At 44.1% G+C, this 18,500-nt stretch overlaps 2 protein-coding genes across 3 annotated transcripts in view; one reads left to right on the forward strand and one right to left on the reverse strand.

Moving 5' to 3' along the window:
- The window catches only part of TGIF2 (TGFB induced factor homeobox 2), a 371,431-nt gene that overhangs the window by 240,274 nt on the left and 112,657 nt on the right, over positions 1 to 18,500 (reverse strand). The gene's annotated exons all lie outside the window — the stretch shown is intronic.
- The window catches only part of DLGAP4 (DLG associated protein 4), a 334,346-nt gene that overhangs the window by 225,506 nt on the left and 90,340 nt on the right, over positions 1 to 18,500 (forward strand). For both annotated transcript variants that reach the window (XM_083746168.1, XM_083746161.1), the window contains one exon: positions 1,223 to 2,272. In XM_083746168.1, the coding sequence (XP_083602294.1) occupies positions 1,319 to 2,272 (954 nt within the window). In that variant the 5' untranslated portion in view covers positions 1,223 to 1,318. The remainder of the gene's footprint in view (positions 1 to 1,222; positions 2,273 to 18,500) is intronic.

Raw genomic sequence — 18,500 nt, forward strand, 5'->3', positions numbered from 1 at the left:
CCTCATGCACAATAGCATGATGAGGAATGGAAAAGGAGCCAAGCCAAAGCCCTTGGCAAGCCAGGATTTGTAAGGGAGGAAAAGAATAAAAGAATAACGTTGCCTTTCATATATTTCCGCAAGCACTTATCAAGTCATAGCTCTTTCATGCTCCAGTAGTTCCGACTGTGATATGAGGCTAGATCCATCCTCATAAAACTCATAGGCAACATTATCGGGAACAAATTCATAAGGGAAGGGAAGAAAGTTACTTGATCCCTTTATACATGTTTTTCTTACAGCTTGATTCTTGGATCTAAGCTTGTTTAGTCCCATTGATTTCAGTTAGATTAAATCAGCTTAAATCTTAGTGCTTCTGGTTTAATTGGGTATGAATCAGGCTACTGAAATCCTTCTTGCACCTCTAACCCAAACTGGCTCTTAATGTTGATCTCTGAGGTTTCCTTTAAAGAATGATTAATCTATGGGTTTTCCAAGTGATTCTAGAGCTCTCTCCCATTTATAAAGTTGGGGGTAAAGTGACTGAATGAAGAGTGCATAGATTTTTCAATCATTTGGATCTATGACTTCATATGCCCTCAAGCAAGCGGCAAGATATTTTGAAATTCCCAGCTAATTAGAATGAGTTGATGGTGCTAGATGAGAACAACTGGAAACATATTTCATGGGAGTCAGCTTAATAGGCTGGGAGATCTACAGATTCATCTATGAAACTGAGCAGATTTTCTTTTCAGATTGTGAGGGGAGGGGAATAATCAAAAGAGAGCAATTTAAACCTATTCTGCTTTGACTGCCCCAGTTTATATGTATCCTGGATGCCATAATGTCCATTTGATCTGCCAGTGGTGTTTATGTTTACATCTGGGACCTGTTGAACAATGTTGCAACATGAAGTCCACCTTCTTCAGGGTTCCAGCCATTCTGGCCCCCTCCAGCCATGGTTTTCTGCCTGACACCCCCTAAAACAGCCAATAGGTATGCTATAGGCACTGAGCATGCTCAGTGTTGTTTTTTTAAGTTCTCCCCCCCACCTTATCCATTTTCTGTTTATTTATTTTTAACTTCTGCAAAGCTTGGGGTTCCTCTCAAGCCTACAGATGCCTGTCTCTTGTATGCTGGTGCACATTTTGGCTACATAAACAAGAACACTTCTGCCTAAACATTGGAAAGAAAGCATGTTCCATCAGTTACAACCTGTCTGTTTGTCTTTCTTTGACTCTAGGGCAATCTCCCAAAGGAGAGAGCGTGACCAAGGAACAGAGCTGAACTATCCACAACACCATCCTCCAGAAGCAATGCTCTAGGAAACCTTTGCACCATGAAGGGGTTAGGAGATAACAGAAGCCGCCATCTCTCTGATAACCTGGACTCCCCCCAAGACTCTCTTTATGCCACCCAAGACAGGAATCCCTATCTCCTCAGCCCCACAGACTCCTACACAATGGACCCTCGATTCCCCACGCCCAACTCTCTCCACAGCGATTGCCTCCTTCCACTTAACAACCAGATTTCCAACAGCAGCACATTTCCACGGATCCATTACAACTCTCACTTTGAAGTGCCCGATGAGAATCCCTTTCCAAGCCATGCCCAAGCCACCAAGATCAACAGGCTCCCTGCCAACCTCCTGGACCAGTTTGAGAAGCAGCTGCCTGTCCACAGAGATGGCTTCAGCACCCTCCAGTTCCAGAGAACCTCTGACGCCAAACACCGGAGCGAGAGCCCCGGGAGGATCCGGCACTTGGTTCACTCGGTCCAAAAGCTTTTTGCCAAGTCCCAATCCCTGGAAGGTGCGTCCAAAGGCAGCATGAATGGCAAGAAAGGCACTGAGGACTCAAAGCAGAACCGCAGGAGCAAAAGTAAGGACCGGGCAAAAACCACCGAGACGAAACGCAGGACCAGATCCAACATATCGGGCTGGTGGAGCTCAGATGACAATCTAGACAGCGACACCTGCAACTATCGCAACCCTATGGGCCTCATGACCCTAGGCAGACAACCTGATCACAGCCAGCCTAGGTACTTCATGCATGCTTACAACACCATCAGCGAACATATGCTGAAATCCTCCAAGAGCAATAATGACCTCAAGGTCACCCCCTGTGCCAACATCCCCATCAGCAGCGAGTCCAACTACATCAAGAGAGGCTCCTGGTCCACGCTCACACTCAGCCATGCACGGGAAATGTGCCAAAAGGCTTCCGCTACCATCGATAGAGCTTTGCTGAAATCCAAGTCCTGCCATCAAGATTTAGCCTATCAGTACTTGCAGGTGGGTGCTGTGCTCATTGCATGAATGTTTCATAAAGGGCACTCTGATTCACTGTGGCCAGTGGTCTTGTTTGCAGGGAAGTAGCAGGGTTGCAGCAAGATAAATAATTCATTCTGTGTTTCCATCCATTCAAGCCATCCTACCCAATTTTTGCATGGTCACAAATAGAGCTTGATGGGAATTTTACAATGGAGGCTTTCCTATTCAGGTTAGACTCGTGAAGAAATATTCTAGTCTGAACTCCCCAGTTATGACAAAAGTAATAACTCAGGGTCCCTTCAGACTGTCGGTATCTTGCAAGGCAGATTCAAGTGCATACCAGAACCTTAGATTTGCGCATTTAAAGTGTGAACCATAAAGGACTACACAAGGTGGATAACTATTTAGGTAATGTAGAGATATGCCTGGACAAGATCTGAACAGCTTGCTCTCCTTAGGTGGGGAAAAGCATCCCATTAAGACTTTTGCTCGCCACTTATAAAGCCCACTATCAGCTATTCTCTCTTACATAAGGGACTCCACTAAACTCATCCAATCATTTTGACCGTTTTAGCATTCTTACAGTCAGAGTCACTGAAGGGTTAGATGCAATCCAGTGAACTCATTTGGACGAACACCGTGAGAGTATAAAATACAGAAGTTTAAAATCAAGCAAGGGACCATGTTATCCTTGGCTGCTCTCAGACATTTCTCTGATTAGAAAGGGGCAAATTTTCTTCTGTGTTAATAAAAATATACGTAGGAACTGTGCTTGATCTGAAGAAGAAAAAGTTCTGTGTCTTTACCCTATCAAATTTGTGTCCTCTTAAGGGAGGTCTATTTCTCAGTCTAAGAGACAATGAACCTGTGGCAACTGGAAATAACTCCCTAGAACATCTCCATTAACTTTGTCTGTCAGTGTGATTTTATTGGAGAGTTTCAGTGTCTGAAACTGTGTTAAATAACAAGACAGAAGTAGATGACAGGGAGAAAACGTTTAACAAGCCTCTGAAGCCTTTTTCTACCAAAGATATTGGAGCAGTTATTTGTACCTATAGAATCCCTTATGGACCTTTGACACAAGGCACACAAAGTTTCTTACCAAGTTACATGCACGTTACTTGACATTTCCCCCCCTCCCAATTCCAGTGAAAATTTATTTATTAAAAATCAAAAGGCCATGATTCATGATGAGAGTGTCCTCACTCGCATACACATACAGTGGTACCTCAGGTTACATACGCTTCAGGTTACATACGCATCAGGTAACAGACTCCCCTAACCCAGAAGTAGTGCTTCAGGTTAAGAACTTTGCTTCAGGATGAGAAAAGAAATTGTGCAGCAGCAGCGCGGTGGCAGCAGGAGGCCCCATTAGCTAATGTGGTGCTTCAGGTTAAGAACAGTTTCAGGTTAAGTACGGAACTCCGGAATGAATTAAGTACTTAACCTGAGGTACCACTGTAGTTGGAAAGGGTTTTTGTTTTTTTTGTTTTTTTAGTTATCAGGAATCAATTGTGGGAAAGGAATAAAAGGAATCATCTTTATGAACACAAAAGCATTATTTGAATAAAGTACTAGGTGGCATAAGATAGAGTTCGGGCAACTCCCCGTTTCCGAGGGGCTTGCGTTCCAGGTCAAAGCATGTTTCATAAACACCATCACACCCTGCCCCCATTACACCCATTCCGCTCCCATTCTTCCCTCTTCTGAATACAAAAGGATCTGTGCAGCAGTGGTCATGCATCAGGTGGACTCTCCTAAAATGGTTGCCATCTGTAATACAAAAATGTTGACTGAATGTTGTCCTTGAGACATAAAAGAACATTATTGACAGTATAATGTAAAAAGCTGCCCTGGACATAAGTTAACCCAGCTTTTGTTCCTAAATGGTTGAGTTGAGTTCCCCCTCCTGCGGTTCTTGCAAATAAAAATTAGGGAGAGACTTTACTCAGTTGAAGACCTACTTAGAAAAGTACCTTCATTTGTATTTTCTATTCCATTTGTGTCAAAACATTACAATTATAGGCAAGTGCAGAAAACTCCCAACTGATTGACATTAAATGAAAGATATAAGCAGGATATCAAAGCTGCTTAAAAATAATTCAACAGAAGCCCTGTGAACCTCCTCACTCTGCCCTGCTACTGACATCAATTGGCCAGATCCTTGAAGTGTGAAATAAGTTCCTTATTTCTCAATGGCCCTTGTTTCCTTTCCTGTGAGACGTGCTTGAATAACATACCATAATTGGATCTTGCATATGAGTTTGTCTTGGAAGAAAATGCTTCTGATCCAAATGCATTGATGCTAAATTGGATAATTCCGGGTGTGATTCCAGTTTCTGCAGATCCTGAGTCCCCTCCCCCCCCCCCCAAAAAAGCCACTATACTTAGTTATGTTATATTGGGCATCAGTATAAAGCAGCTCAGGATCCCGTCTCATTCTCCAACACAATTAAGTCATACAAGCCACAAAGCTAAGTGCAATTAACAGTCACTGTTTAAATGACAGCAGAGCATGGGTGAGGAGAGGAGAGGTTTAACTATTTCCTTCCATTTTCTAAATCCACCATTGCGTTTCAAGGGAAACTCCCAAATCACACTTGTGGAGTCTTCTGAATTGCATATAGCAGCTTCAGAGTGGAATTTTTTGTTAGGATTGTGCTAGGGAGGGAAAGAGTTAAGCTTCCTTTCCTCATCCCCCACAATCCAGAGGCAGCTCAGGTTTCCCTCTGCTGCTATTTACATAACAAAATCCATGTGCCTCTTAATTGCATTAAAGCAATGCATATGATGTATAGTTAGAAAACTAACCTCTTAAGCCAGTGCTACTCAGCCCAACAATCCCTGTTTCATACAGTATAGGAGAGTTTAATGCATCCCTAAACCCCAAACAGCATCTGCTTCAATACAGGCACACATTTATGACAGGATCACAGCAGCTATGGATGTTGCCTCTATTTATTGCTGTGATTATTGCTGTTTGAATGGAAATTGGATCTGCGATAAGATAACTTCAATTCACCAATGGACAACGGGGCTCCCTAAAATACTGCCCCCCCCCAAAAAAAATCAGTGGCTTCTTTTAGTTTGATGTGAGTTTGACACACTGTTAAGGAATTGGGTGGAAGTATCTGTGATAAGGCAGAGGGTGGCAGGTGGTTTTATTCTGCCTTCCCCAAGCTACAAGAAGTGCAAAAAAGACTTTGCAGAATTGGTTTCCTTTAAAAGAGACTCCGGGCATGTTTGTAACAATTTGTGAACTGCCTTACATGTGCATTAAGAAGCTGTTTTAGGGCACAAGATCCCAGGTGTCTGGAGCCAAGGATTTGGGCATCAAGAGGTCTGCCCTCCTTATTCTTTGATGTACGGGATCAGCAGCTTGCAAGCAGAGGGAGTCTACTGCTGGCCTGATCTCTGCTGTTCTCCAGCACCACCACTGAAGATGGCCAGAGAGTATACTGCAGTTTCAGTTGAAGAGGAGCTCATGACCAGAGGAGCTAATAGGATACCATTGGCTTATCTGGGCCTGCCTCCTTAGTCCCGGCTGCTTATAGTAGCTTTGTGGCTATTACTAGGCTTCAAAATACTATGAGCTGTAAGTACACAAGCCTAAATTCACACACACACACACACACACACACACACACACACACACACCCCTTCACTGCAAATATATTCTTTTTTCCAAGACACTTATCTAAAGCTTTTGTCCTTTAAGAAAAACCTTTGAATTCCAATCATCCGAGCAGATCCTTGATTACAGTGAATTGCCCTATTCGTATGAATGATTCTTCTCAACCCACCTTGCTCCAGGGAGATGTTATTGCTTACAAACATAACTTGATCATTACCATATATTTCCCAAGCCCTCCAGCTTTGTTGCCTCACCAGCTTTTGTGATTTTTGCACTTTGCTGAACTCTTTCAAATTTTGACACATGAGAATCTTAGCTTTTGCACTGAGAGGCACATTTCTATCTTCCATGGGTTTATCTTTGGGTTAGTCAGCACAATCCTTTAAAATATGACTGAGCTATCGTTTTCCTTTGCATTGCCCTTATGGGAATCCTTCATAGCACCAAAAGCAGTCCCTGTGGAATGAATTGTGGGTGGGGTAATGTCTTGCTGGGGTACATTATCCATTTCGGGGACATGAAAATGAGAATGCACATCCTTTATATTAGGCAGGTTTTTTAAAAATGGAATAATTTAATGTGATTCCTCCACCTATAATCTAAATTGGCACAGTCCCAGGAATACTGTACCATGTTATTACCATGTGGTTTTTGAGGGGCATTTGTTTTATGCAGAGCTGCATTGTTATAGAACCCTTATAGAAAGTCACATCTAGCAAATCTAGATGGTAAAGCTGAAAAAGCATTGAAACAATAGTGATGAGAAGAATATTATTATTAATAATATTAATATTAGTATTATTAATCACTTCCCATGAAATTACCTCAAAGCGATTAATGATTTTAAAAGCCCCAGATTCAACTAACCCATCGTGCTAGCAGAAGCCAACACTGGAGCTCACACTAGTGCAATGGGTCCCCCCCCCCCCATGTCCCCTGTTCCTCCCCCAAATCCTCTCTGAAAGGTCAAGTGATCCCACCACCCCACAGAACAATGCACAGGCAGAGAAGAGGAAGAATCATTCTGTCTGGGAAACAGAAGGATCAGAAGAGTGCAGGATTGAACTCCTCCCATTAAGAATTAAAATGACTTAAGAAGATAAGAGCCCTGAAGGATCAGACCCATTGCCTATCTAGTCCAGCATCCGCTTTCCAGTAGTGCTCTATGGAAAGGCTACTAGCAGGAGAAGCATGCAACGTCCTTAACTTACTATTGTTCCCCAGCAACTGGTAATTCACAGCACAGTTGTCTACGTTTCTATGCGGAGATAAGCTCCCTTGAGTCCAAAAGGATTTCCTCCCAGGGAACTGAAGCTTCTAAGCCTGGACATCCTCCAAGTTTGGATACTGTGGGATAAAATGGGCACAGGGAGAGGTCATGCCCTCTGTTGACTAATCATCTCTACCAAGGACATGCACAAAAACAAAGTAGGCGCATTGACTTTGTGTCTGTTCTTACATTTTACGTTGCTTTTAAATTTGTTTCCAGTGCCGCACACACCACTCTAGAAGCTGGGGAAACAGTGCAGTGACTGAAATGACCTAACCTTGCCTCACAAGAGACTTCTGTGCCCTGAGCAGTCAGCTGGAAACCACTAGACAGGAGCACAGTGCCACAGTTGTGCATTTCAGGGTTATTGATTAAAACTAGAAATGGATATGATTGCTGAGATCAAGGCTTAGAGCTCGGCCTCCCCATTCCAGAGGTCAATGAGGTTTTAAGTTTTGCAAACGTAATAGGTTCAAAACTATGAACCAGGTCTTGCAAGCTTATTGCAGCGGTATGAAAAATTCAAGATAAAAATATCCAAATCTATACTTGCCCCCTATTTGCCTTGGGTGGATAAGCTTCTTCTACCTTTCCCCGTGCAGTCATATAGAATAGAAACTTTCAAAGTGGAAGCTGTGTGTGTGTGTTTTAAGTATATTTGCAGCTGGGAAAATAATCGTGGAACAATGGTCTCTGTGGGAAATGTGGGATTTGCTTCAATTCAATATAGAAAAAGAGAACTGAGGATTTATGAAATCTTCATTCGACGATTTCTAGGCTTAGCTTGAAGTGCTAGGTTTCAAAGAGCTGTGCAGAAACTGCCACTGGGTGTGAGCTGGACTGGGAGAAAGTGGCAGCACATGGGCAGGGAGGAGAAAGGGACCAACACTCCTCAGGAAGAGGAAAGACTCAGTGTCCTTTGGCTGCACACCTCTTCATTATTCAAGGAAGGGCTATGGCTCAGTGGTAGAGCATTCACTTTGCATGCAGAAATTCCCAGGATCCATCCCTGGCATCTCCAAGTGGGACTGGGAGAGAATGCTGAAGATCTGCTACTGGACTAGATGGCCCACTGGTCTGTTGTTCCTAAGTACAGAGAAGAGGTTTAAGTGAAGCATTTATTCAACTTTTAAACAGCCCTTCATTCAATCATCAAGGGCAATTTCCAAAATATTGGGGGAGGCTGGTCTATTATTAGAGCAAATGGGGCACTTGCCTGCCTTCTTATGTGCCTCTGATCCAGGCACTGGCTGCCAGCTTCCCCATCCTTGGTCTCAGCAAGGAGGAAGATGGGAGCAAGGACTAAAATGAATTAGCTCTGTCTCTCATTGGCTCTGGCGCCACCTACTGTTGGGCTCCCTGCCTTCCACCCTACCAATCCCCCCGAGCACCAAGTAAAATATTATTTAAAACACTGCCAATAAAAACTATTTAAACGGTTTTAATAAAATAATTCTTGAGTTTCAAACCACTTTAGTATCAACAAGTACCTACAGTGACGCCTTCCAGACTCTCTCATGGCAGCCTAAGCAGGCCTTTCGATGGCTGTGGTTGTGCTTGTTTCTGGCTCTGGCTCTGGCTCCACCTAGTGTTGGCCTCCTGCCTTACACTGCATCAGTTCCAATGGGCACCAGCCACCACTGGTGGCTTTTGCAGGGAGCCTATAGACTGGTGGACTGTCCCAGGCTGAATAACAACAGCCTGTCTATCCAGCAGCTCTTTATTATGGTTGAAAGAAAGTGACACACAGACCCAGCTCACAAGCATTTTGTGTGCTAGGTTAGTGAGGGATGTGGGAAATAGTCAAAAGCCCAGAAGCTTTATTGCAACGAGAGGTGTTAGGTGCTATTACTTTGTCAAACAAGCACAAAATATTTCATACAAGTATTGCAAGGAACGGGCAACGGATTTTCACTGTGGGGTTCGGGTGATGCAGAAGTGCCGGTTGATTAGCAAATGTCCAAATCTCTCTGCATCCTCTGGGGACAAGATAGCAGTGACAGGGACTGACAAAAAGCTGTGAGCTCTCGAGCCAATGAGAACTCCCAGCCAGCACTTGTTTTATTTATGAACTCTCCGAGGCTTGATATTAAACAGAAGTGAGATGTTATCAAAACACTGTTTTATCTCATTCGGAGCCTCTAACCGTACAGGTACCATGGGCAGGAGGAGGGAAGTGTTAGTCTGCCTGTCTCTTCTGCCTGGTAACTGAATCAGCAGGAAGATTCCCACAAGGTGATCCAGGCATCCTCTTTCAGCCTGGCGTGCTCCCCTTAGAAGGCTTATAACTGGGCCAGATGAGTCCCTTTTCCTTATGTGTCTCTTCCATGGTCAGGCTGCCAATCTGAAAAAGAAATGATCACATTTAGATTGTAGGGTAGGCTTCTGCATGGATGTTGCATTGGTCACATAAGGAGTAGAAACAGCATTGTGTCTTCCAGATGCTTTGGACCAGAACTCCCAGCAGCCCCCGTCAGCAAGGGAACTGTAGTCCAAACCATCTGGAGGACACTGGACTGAGGAAGGTTGGAGCAGAATCTTTCCTCCAACATCTACCAGTAAAAACACCTGTCAGCTGCTGAGAGACCACACCCTCCAACATCCCAGTGAGGCAAATCAGAACATGACCTTTATGGAGGTCATGCCTCTCTCATGCAGGCCATACCCCCTTTCACTCAGGCCACGCCCCTTCCCTCGGCTCCCTCATTCCTTTGAGGATGGCAGTATCAGCACGTGTTCCATTTGCTATGCCTTCCAAATGGCTGATTTGTGGCCTTTTTCAAAAAAAGAATGAATCAGAAACTGGGCATCATCCAGAATTGGCTGGAAAGTAACATCAGGGGTCAAGGCATTAGCAATAAAGATGGCCCCTTGGCAATGCACCTGCATGGTAACAACAGATCGCTTACATTCTCCATGGCTGCCATCTTGTCTCTTGTTTCAACTCTTGATTTTGGCCAGGCCACTGTTATAATGCTCTGCGGAGCCATCTTGTGAAACGGGCCAGCCAGAGAGCTGTCTGTCAGATTCTTTTCATTCCTTCCCTTGCCTTCACTTCTTTCATGGAGGCAGCCATTTCCTTGCTTAACAACAGGGCTTCATTAACCATATTGCTAAGCACACCACAGAGCAGGGACCCAGCCCAATTAGGGCCCCCGCTGCTGTGGTTTAATTATTTAGGGTTCCCCAATGTGAAAAGCATGTTCATTTTGCTCCCAGACCAGGTTTCTTTCAAATTCCTTGCAGCTGAGAATGCACTGCTGTTCTTTCATCATAAAGCAGGGCAGCATTAAGCATTTCCCCAGCTTGAGGTAAATGTAAACCAACGGTAGCCTGACCGCCATGGCGAGTAGAGGATTCTCTGTCGTGCAAAATACTACTTTGCAGGACAGGGAAGAATACATGGAGCAGAACTTTTGGGGCTGCTGCATGTGATCATATGTGTGATGGACAATGTATACAATTGCCTGGGCTTTTATGAGCAAATGGTGGTAGATGAGAGGCTGCATGTTTCAAGGCGGAAGATGGGATCCAATTGGATTCCATTTGAAGCTCTTGTGCTCACAGCTGGGAGAGGGCTTTAGCTCAATGTTAAAGTACATACTTTGCATGTAAAAGGTCTCAGATTCCATCCCCAGCATATCCCGGTAGGGCAAGGAGAGAAACTGGATGGCAACTGCCATTAAGTGCATGCAGTGCTGAGCTAGATTGACCAATGGCCTGTGTTTCTATTGATCCAGTGGAGGTGTCCGCTAATGGAGGGGAAGGGAGAGGATTTTTTGCTAAATCCTCCTTACAACTATAGAAAGCATACACACACCCAGCGCTGTCTTCCATCCTGTTCTGGAGAGTCCGCCAACTCTCTGAAATGGATTTTTGTGGGTGAAAAAACCCTTCTGCAGTTACAAAAGCACCAACTGGATTCCACCCAAAGAGCCTCAGGAAATGACTTGGTAAATTCCTTCCTCTGTGCTTCTTAATCTGTCACTGTCTGACCACATACTTTCTCTGGAAAGTTCATTTCACTCTTTTCCTATAAGGGCCGCAGTTGTTCTGCAATCACTATACATTCTCATATCAATGTCCTCGAATGCATGCAAGATTCAAGTATAGACCTAAGGGTACATCAATCACAGCTACTTTTGAGAGATTAATACTCCTGTATACAGTGAATATGCTTTAACCTATTTGCATTCACATACTGGTATGAGAGATAATTTTCTCGTGCTCTCAGAAGCGCACATTAGTGTATTTCAGAATCCTTAAAGGTAAAGGTAAAGGTACCCCTGCCCGTACGGGCCAGTCTTGACAGACTCTGGGGTTGTGCGCCCATCTCACTTAAGAGGCCAGGGGCCAGCGCTGTCCGGAGACACTTCCGGGTCACATGGCCAGCGTGACATCGCTGCTCTGGCGAGCCAGAGCCGCACACGGAAACGCCGTTTACCTTCCCGCTGGTAAGCGGTCCCTATTTATCTACTTGCACCCGGAGGTGCTTTCGAACTGCTAGGTTGGCAGGCGCTGGGACCGAGCAGCGGGAGCGCACCCCGCTGCAGGGATTCGAACCGCCGACCTTTCGATCGGCAAGTCCAAGGCACTGAGGCTTTAACCCACAGCGCCACCTGCGTCCCTCAGAATCCTTAGGCATGCTTTTTTTTGAATGAAGTCCCAGCTGTTGCCTTATGAGACAGAAACGTGAGCTTATGCAATGAAACAGAACCTTTCTGGACAGGGAAAGTCCAAGAACCTAAGTTGTGTGAGACTTTATCTGAGGTTTTCCGAATTCTGTTGGAGAACCTAGACCCTTCACATCAGGGGTAGAGAACTAGTGACGTGCAGGTGTTGCTGGACTACAACTCCCATCATCCCTGACCATTGGCCATGATGTCTGGGGCTGATGAGAGTTGAAGTCCAACAACATCCTGAGGGCCTTATAAAACTACAGCTTCTAATGCTTCCTGGAAAGAGGGGATGACTGATCAGCCAGGTTGAAGTCTATAGTGTGGACTGTGGATATGCCTTTAGACTACAGCAGTGGTTCTGACTTTTTAAACTAGGGCCTGCTTGAGACGGCTGAAAATTACTGAAGCTCACCAGTTACCGAATGGTGGTGCAGGAACAGAGCCAGTCTCAAAATGGAAGCAGATGGAGGCAGAGTTTGGCATAATTAGTTGGCAATTGCTGACATCACTTTCTACTGATACCTATTTCTTCTTTGGAAACTGCCAAATTCTTTGACCCAGTGTTTTCCTTGCACCAAGGAGTTCCATAGTTTAGCTTTTCTCAAACTAAGTACAGACATTTGCTCCTTTACTCAGCATGCAAGGAGTTGTTGCTACTGGCATTGACCCAGTTAGACGCCTAGGGTGCAGCTAGGGGATGGGGTAGGCAGGTTGGGGGGCATTGGGCAGGCTGTGCCTCTGAGCACTACCTGAAAGTGACCCAAACTAGCTTTTAATATTGTCTTGCTTCAAGAGACAGTTCCCATTTTAAGGGATCATCCTTAGTCAGTGTCATAAAAACTCTAGTGGACATTCCAATTAACTATGAGGCACTGGTATTCCAGAGACATCTGGAACATCACAGCTCCAGGTTCCAGGTTTTGACATTTTGCATTGCCAGTGCTGTTAGCTATTCAGCCTTGCCTTTAGCAAGATTCCCTCCCCTTTTCATCTTGATGCTGATCTTCATCTGAAGGAATATATGTATGTTGGGCCCTGGTGTATTGGGAGCCTAGGAAATAAGAGGCTTGATATTTAAGGGACAGAACATCCCAGAATCAAATGTCTTGGGTTTCATACATGCATACAGCAAAAAAAACAAAAAACACCTGAGATCATCTGAGAATGCCCTCTGTCCTGTCAATCCAGAATAAAGCCTGAGATGGACAAGTAGCAGTTTAATATTTTTCTGCCAATTTTCAATCTCAATCTGTGGCTGCTTCAGCTCCCATTGTGTTATCTGTGAAAGGCTTCTCTCATGTGTGATACCAACTGACCAGGGATCACCTCATCAACATGGTGATTGACATCATATAGTCAACCAATGCAGCTACATGGCAATATCATTGAGGGGGAAAACAAATCCTTCACTGAATTTAGAACTGGGTTATTGCTCGCTTTCTTTTTTAACTGAGACAGTTTGTCTGCTCACTCTCACTGTCACTGTTAAATTGCAACTACAGTGGTGCCCCGCAAGACGAACGCCTCGCAAGACGGAAAACCCGCTAGACGAAAGGGTTTTCCGTTTTGGAGGCACTTCGCTAAACGAATTTCTCTATGGGGTTGCTTCGCAAGACGAAAAAATCTTGCGAGTTCCCGCGGGTTTTTTTTGCTTTTCCTCCCCCTTTCCTAAGCCGCTAAGCCGCTTATCAGCTGTTCCGCTGATAAGCCGCTTAACAGCTGATCGCTAAAAGCCGCTAGACTGCTAATAACGCTAATCCGCTAAGCTGTCAATGGGCTTGCTTCGCAAGACGAAAAAACCGCTAGACGAAGAGAATCGCGGAACGGATTCTTTTCGTCTTGCGAGGCACCACTGTAAGAGGTTTGTGGCACCTTTAAGACTAACAAATGTATTATGGCATAAGCTTTCTTTGGACCACAGTCCACTACATCAGATGCATGAAGCATATTACAGGTACATAGGTTGGGGGAGGTTATAGCACTAAATGTGCTAATGACCAAATGTCTGTGTTGTCATTTTGTGAATGACCATTGTTCAAAACATAATTATTACCTTCTATACTTTTCTGAATTTCCTTTCCTTCTGACCTCACAGAGTGCATACTTCTGAACAAGAGATAGGGGAAAAATGTGTTTCTTGGAGATTATGCATACTAAATTGAGGATGTCCATATTGCCAGGAGAATGTACCAAGTGCAGTTGTTGTTGTTTAGTCATTTAGTCGTGTCCGACTCTTCGTGACCCCATGGACCAGAGCACGCCAGGCACTTCTGTCTTCTACTGCCTCCCGCAGTTTGGTCAAACTCATGTTGGTAGCTTTGAGAACACTGTCCAACCATCTCGTCCTCTGTCTACTGTCGTCCCCTTCTCCTTGTGCCCTCCATCTTTCACAACATCAGGGTCTTTTCCAGGGAGTCTTCTCTTCTCATGAGGTGGCCAAAGTATTGGAGCCTCAGCTTCAGGATCTGTCCTTCCAGTCCGCACTCAGGGCTGATTTCCTTCAGAAAGGATAGCTTTGATCTTCTTGCAGTCCATGGGACTCTCAAGAGTCTCTTCCAGCACCATAATTCAAAAGCATCAATTATTCGGCGATCAGCCTTCTTTATGGTCCAGCTCTCACTTCCATACATCACTACTGGGAAAACCATAGCTTTGACATATGCTCATTCCCCCCAAGATCTGTTGGAGATTATGCATATTAACCTGATAATGTAGAAAATTCAACTGAGATGTTCACATCCACCAAAGCTTATTGGGAACTCTGCATAATTTCCAAGAATCCGGAGAATGTGCACAATTTCCTCTTCATGGATAGATTATATACACATTCTCCATGAGGTCTGGTGAATGTGCATAATGGCTGGTTGTTATGCAAATTAAACACTCAACTTATATTCTCCATAACATGTATCTGGGGGAATCCAGATACATGTTCTTTGTATAATACACAGAGAATCCTATCCTTAAATTTTCTTCACTAACTGACTCCAGAGAGTCTCTCTGCTGCAAAAGCCCTCAGATTGGAAGGTGGATTTTCCACTCAGCTGCTTCTCTCTTTCTGTTTACGCTCTGTTTCTTTGGGTGATCAGGGGATGCTCCTGGCACATTTGTGGCAATGGGAGATTCGCTGCAGTGCTCAAAGCTTCCTCTTCTCCCCCCCCCCTTTCTCCAACCCACTCATTATCCTAGCATAGAAATAATAGGTAATTAATAACTTCTCGAGAAGCATACATTTCCTGAGCCTAATAATCATCTTGGTGCCGAGCTTCCACAGAGATGATTGGTCAGTTAGGCACGCGCTGAAGGCATAGCATCCTTAGTGCACCAAGAAGGGTTTTGGAATTGGGGGGGGGGGAGCAAAGTATACAGTAGAAAACTCGGTTGGCATGCTTAGGTTCAAAAACTTGGGCATGTCAACAACAACATTTCTTTCCTTCTCCTAGGATGTAGCCACAAAACTAAATTGGAACAAAATATCTGCAGTAAAGTTCCTAACTTCTCATACAGTTTAACTGAATGGCTTCATAAGCAAGTCACAGTGGGCCACTGTCAGTTCCTCCTCCTCTTTTGAGCCAAAGTATAAAAGGCCCTGTACTATCCAGAAAAGCTCCCCTGGATGGCACAGTGAAGATACAATGGAGGCAGCAAAGTACTTCGTTTTTGGTTGTATTTTGGGTTTTTTGGCTGATGCACCTGGAGTTCTTCTCCACTTGCATTCAAGCCTTCCCCCCATTTGTCTACTTCCCAGTAGCATGATAGAGCCATGTAGTGGAACAAAATGTACTGGGTGAACTCTGCAGTTCTTGTTGCCTTGCCTTTCGTGTTGCCATTTCTGTGCCTTGTGTTCTTCTTTGAGTCTTCTCACTATTTCCCCAATGAGCCTCCCTCTCCTTGAGAGTGCTGCCGCATGCCCAGCTGACTAGCAACTCTACTAATCATATTCCTGGATTGGGACTGCACTTATTGAGGCAGGTTCCCAATTTTCATGAACTCACCTTCCCAATGAAGCTTTCTTTGACTGTAAGCAAAAGGTTCCATAGGAGTTTGATGAATGACGAATCAAGAAAAAGTATTAATCGATCAGGCTAAAATGAATGCATGCCTATTTTATATGCAAATTCTGTTCAGCTGAAAGATCCATTGTATGATGTCACACACCATCATTCATATTCCCAGGTAAACAATCAAGGCAGGCTTTTTTTTTTAAATATAGATGTTTTCCAGGAAGAGATGAATAGAAATCTGAAAATTAGTCACAAACTGAAAATCTCAAAGGTATTAGCTAGGTGGCTGTTGTTTATAAACTGAAAAAAAGCCTTTATTTTCTAGCTTAAAAAATAGATTCTGGTTTATGTGAAAGAGAATGGGCTGGCTCTTTAAGGAACATGGCCCTTATTCATAAAACTATTCATAAATCTAGATTATGCCCACCTTGAAACTCAATGGAATTCCATCATTTGCATTGTTAATCTAGGCCAAGGATGTGCAACCTGTGGCCCACTGTCAAAAGCCCTCTGCAAGCAATTGCTTCACACTTCTCGCAAGGATGACCTATTCCTCCACTGGCAGCCCATGGGGAAATAGGGGAAGGGAGAAGAAGGTATCAAAAAGACAGAAGAGATAAGGAATAGTGGATGGCAGCACTAGCAGGCCGTGAGACAGCAGTACTCACTTGACGTCCTGTCACCAGCATCACTGCAGCTTACCAGGAGGAAGAGGGGAAAGGGCAAGTTGGTGGTGAGGTCAGTGCAGTGGAAAAATGCCAATGTGTTTGCACCACGCTGACCCCACTGCCATATTGCCATTCTCCCTCCCAGTAAGCCACAGTAATGCCAGGTGATGGGAGGTCATGTAAGCACCATCATTCCACTGACTGCTGCTAGGTAGCAGAAAGAGAGAGAGAATTTGAGATTAGCAGAGAAAGTGAGAAAATGGTAACTCCATGCACTTCTGGTTCTGGCCCATTGATTGCGGGCTTCAGTTTTGCCCACAATCAGTATGTGACCCAAAAAAATCTACTGCAGGTAGAATGTGGTCCTCAATGTGGAGTGGGGGAGAGTTGTCTATCCCATTCTTTTTGTTGTTGTTGTTAGAACGTTTATTAATTTTCCAATAAAAGACATCCAATTAACATATCAAATCATAATCCAATAAAAATCGATGGCTGAAAGGTTATCTGATTTCTGACATGATTGAGGATCGCAGACCCAGAGATAAAAAATGGAGAGATAAAATCGAGATATGGAAATATGGAAATATTGATGAGAGGCAGGACTGAGATATAAATATGCTGTGGGAAATCGTAAAATCAAAATTACAATTCGGAAGATAATTTGACTTTTTTATTTTAGTTTTTTATTTTTACCCCATTCTTGACAATAGAATGGCAGGATTTGAGAGCATTTATGAATGACCCTAACAACGCTTTCAGCATGGAGTGGTAGCCCTGTTTTCAATTATCATGGCCAACTACATCATGATAGCTAAGCCAGTGCCATGGGCAGAATTGCTCGAGCCTTTGCAGTAGGGTGAGCAGCTGCAAGAGAGGGTCGAGTTTTTGCAGTTGTTTAGAAGAAGGAATTTCATCAGAGGCAGCTTTTTATAGCGTTGTGCTACCAGAGTGAAAGAAGCTATAACTGGGGAAATCTCTCTTCGGTGTAATATTAAAGAGGCAGGAGCCCTGTTTGCTGATTGCATCTAATCATTTTGTGGCACATTTCAAAGAGTCTGTCTCTGCCTATAGGTTTCTGCATTTCTGTGTGAATGCTAGCAGGGCAGAGTGTGTGTGAATTAAGAGAAGTGAGCAGGGATGTTTTTGAGAAGCTCCAGAATATATGCTCTGATGTGAAGCCTGAGTGCATTTAAGATCATTGGAACTATTCTTTGCACCATGACAAGAGAAGTTGTCAAAAGTGGGGGGGGTACAACAGAGGTGCATATCCTCAGCAACAGAATCCTCTTCCCTCTCTTTTGTCCATGTTACAGCTGGTTTCAAGGCAGCCTTGTAAATAAGGTTGTTTCCAGACAACCTCCTTATGGAGCGTTTGTCCTGATTTATTTGCAGGGAGATCAGACGGCATTGGGTATTGATTGAACATTCATTATGATTTGATTGCTGGGAGATGATGTTGCATCAAACAAATGTTATCCCACACTTTGCAGTTCATTTTCCCATCACTTTCCTTATTGCAAAATAAATAAATAAATCTGATTTGGGGATTGTGGGTGGCTTTGTTGCTCAATATCTAAATCAACATTGATTGCACAACTTGCATTTGCCAGCATGTGATTGAACCCCACCCCAAAACCATGTAAATGGTTCCAAGTATGGATCCCCAATCCCTGAGTGTTCGTTCTCTTTGTGCCACCTGCTGAAGATAGCAATTTCATATGGGAGGGGCTTTTCCCTCTCTGGTAGCCTGCTTGGTTTCTATACCAGGCATAAAGGAGGATCAGAGCCCTTCTCTGTCAGCCTGTACACTCACCAGCATGAAATTCTGACATTTACCTGCCTGCCTGCCTGCCTGCCTGCCTGCCTGCCTGCCTTCAGTCCCTTCTCACCTATGACTGCAAGGCTTGTCCTTAAATACAAGGCTGCATAACATTAAGGTATCTATAGCAGGGTGGTTCTCTTCAGTGTGCAGAATCCCAGATGATGAAAATCAA

This window comes from Podarcis gaigeae, assembly GCF_964106915.1.
Source record: "Podarcis gaigeae genome assembly, chromosome: 6".
Classification (NCBI taxonomy): domain Eukaryota; kingdom Metazoa; phylum Chordata; class Lepidosauria; order Squamata; family Lacertidae; genus Podarcis; species Podarcis gaigeae.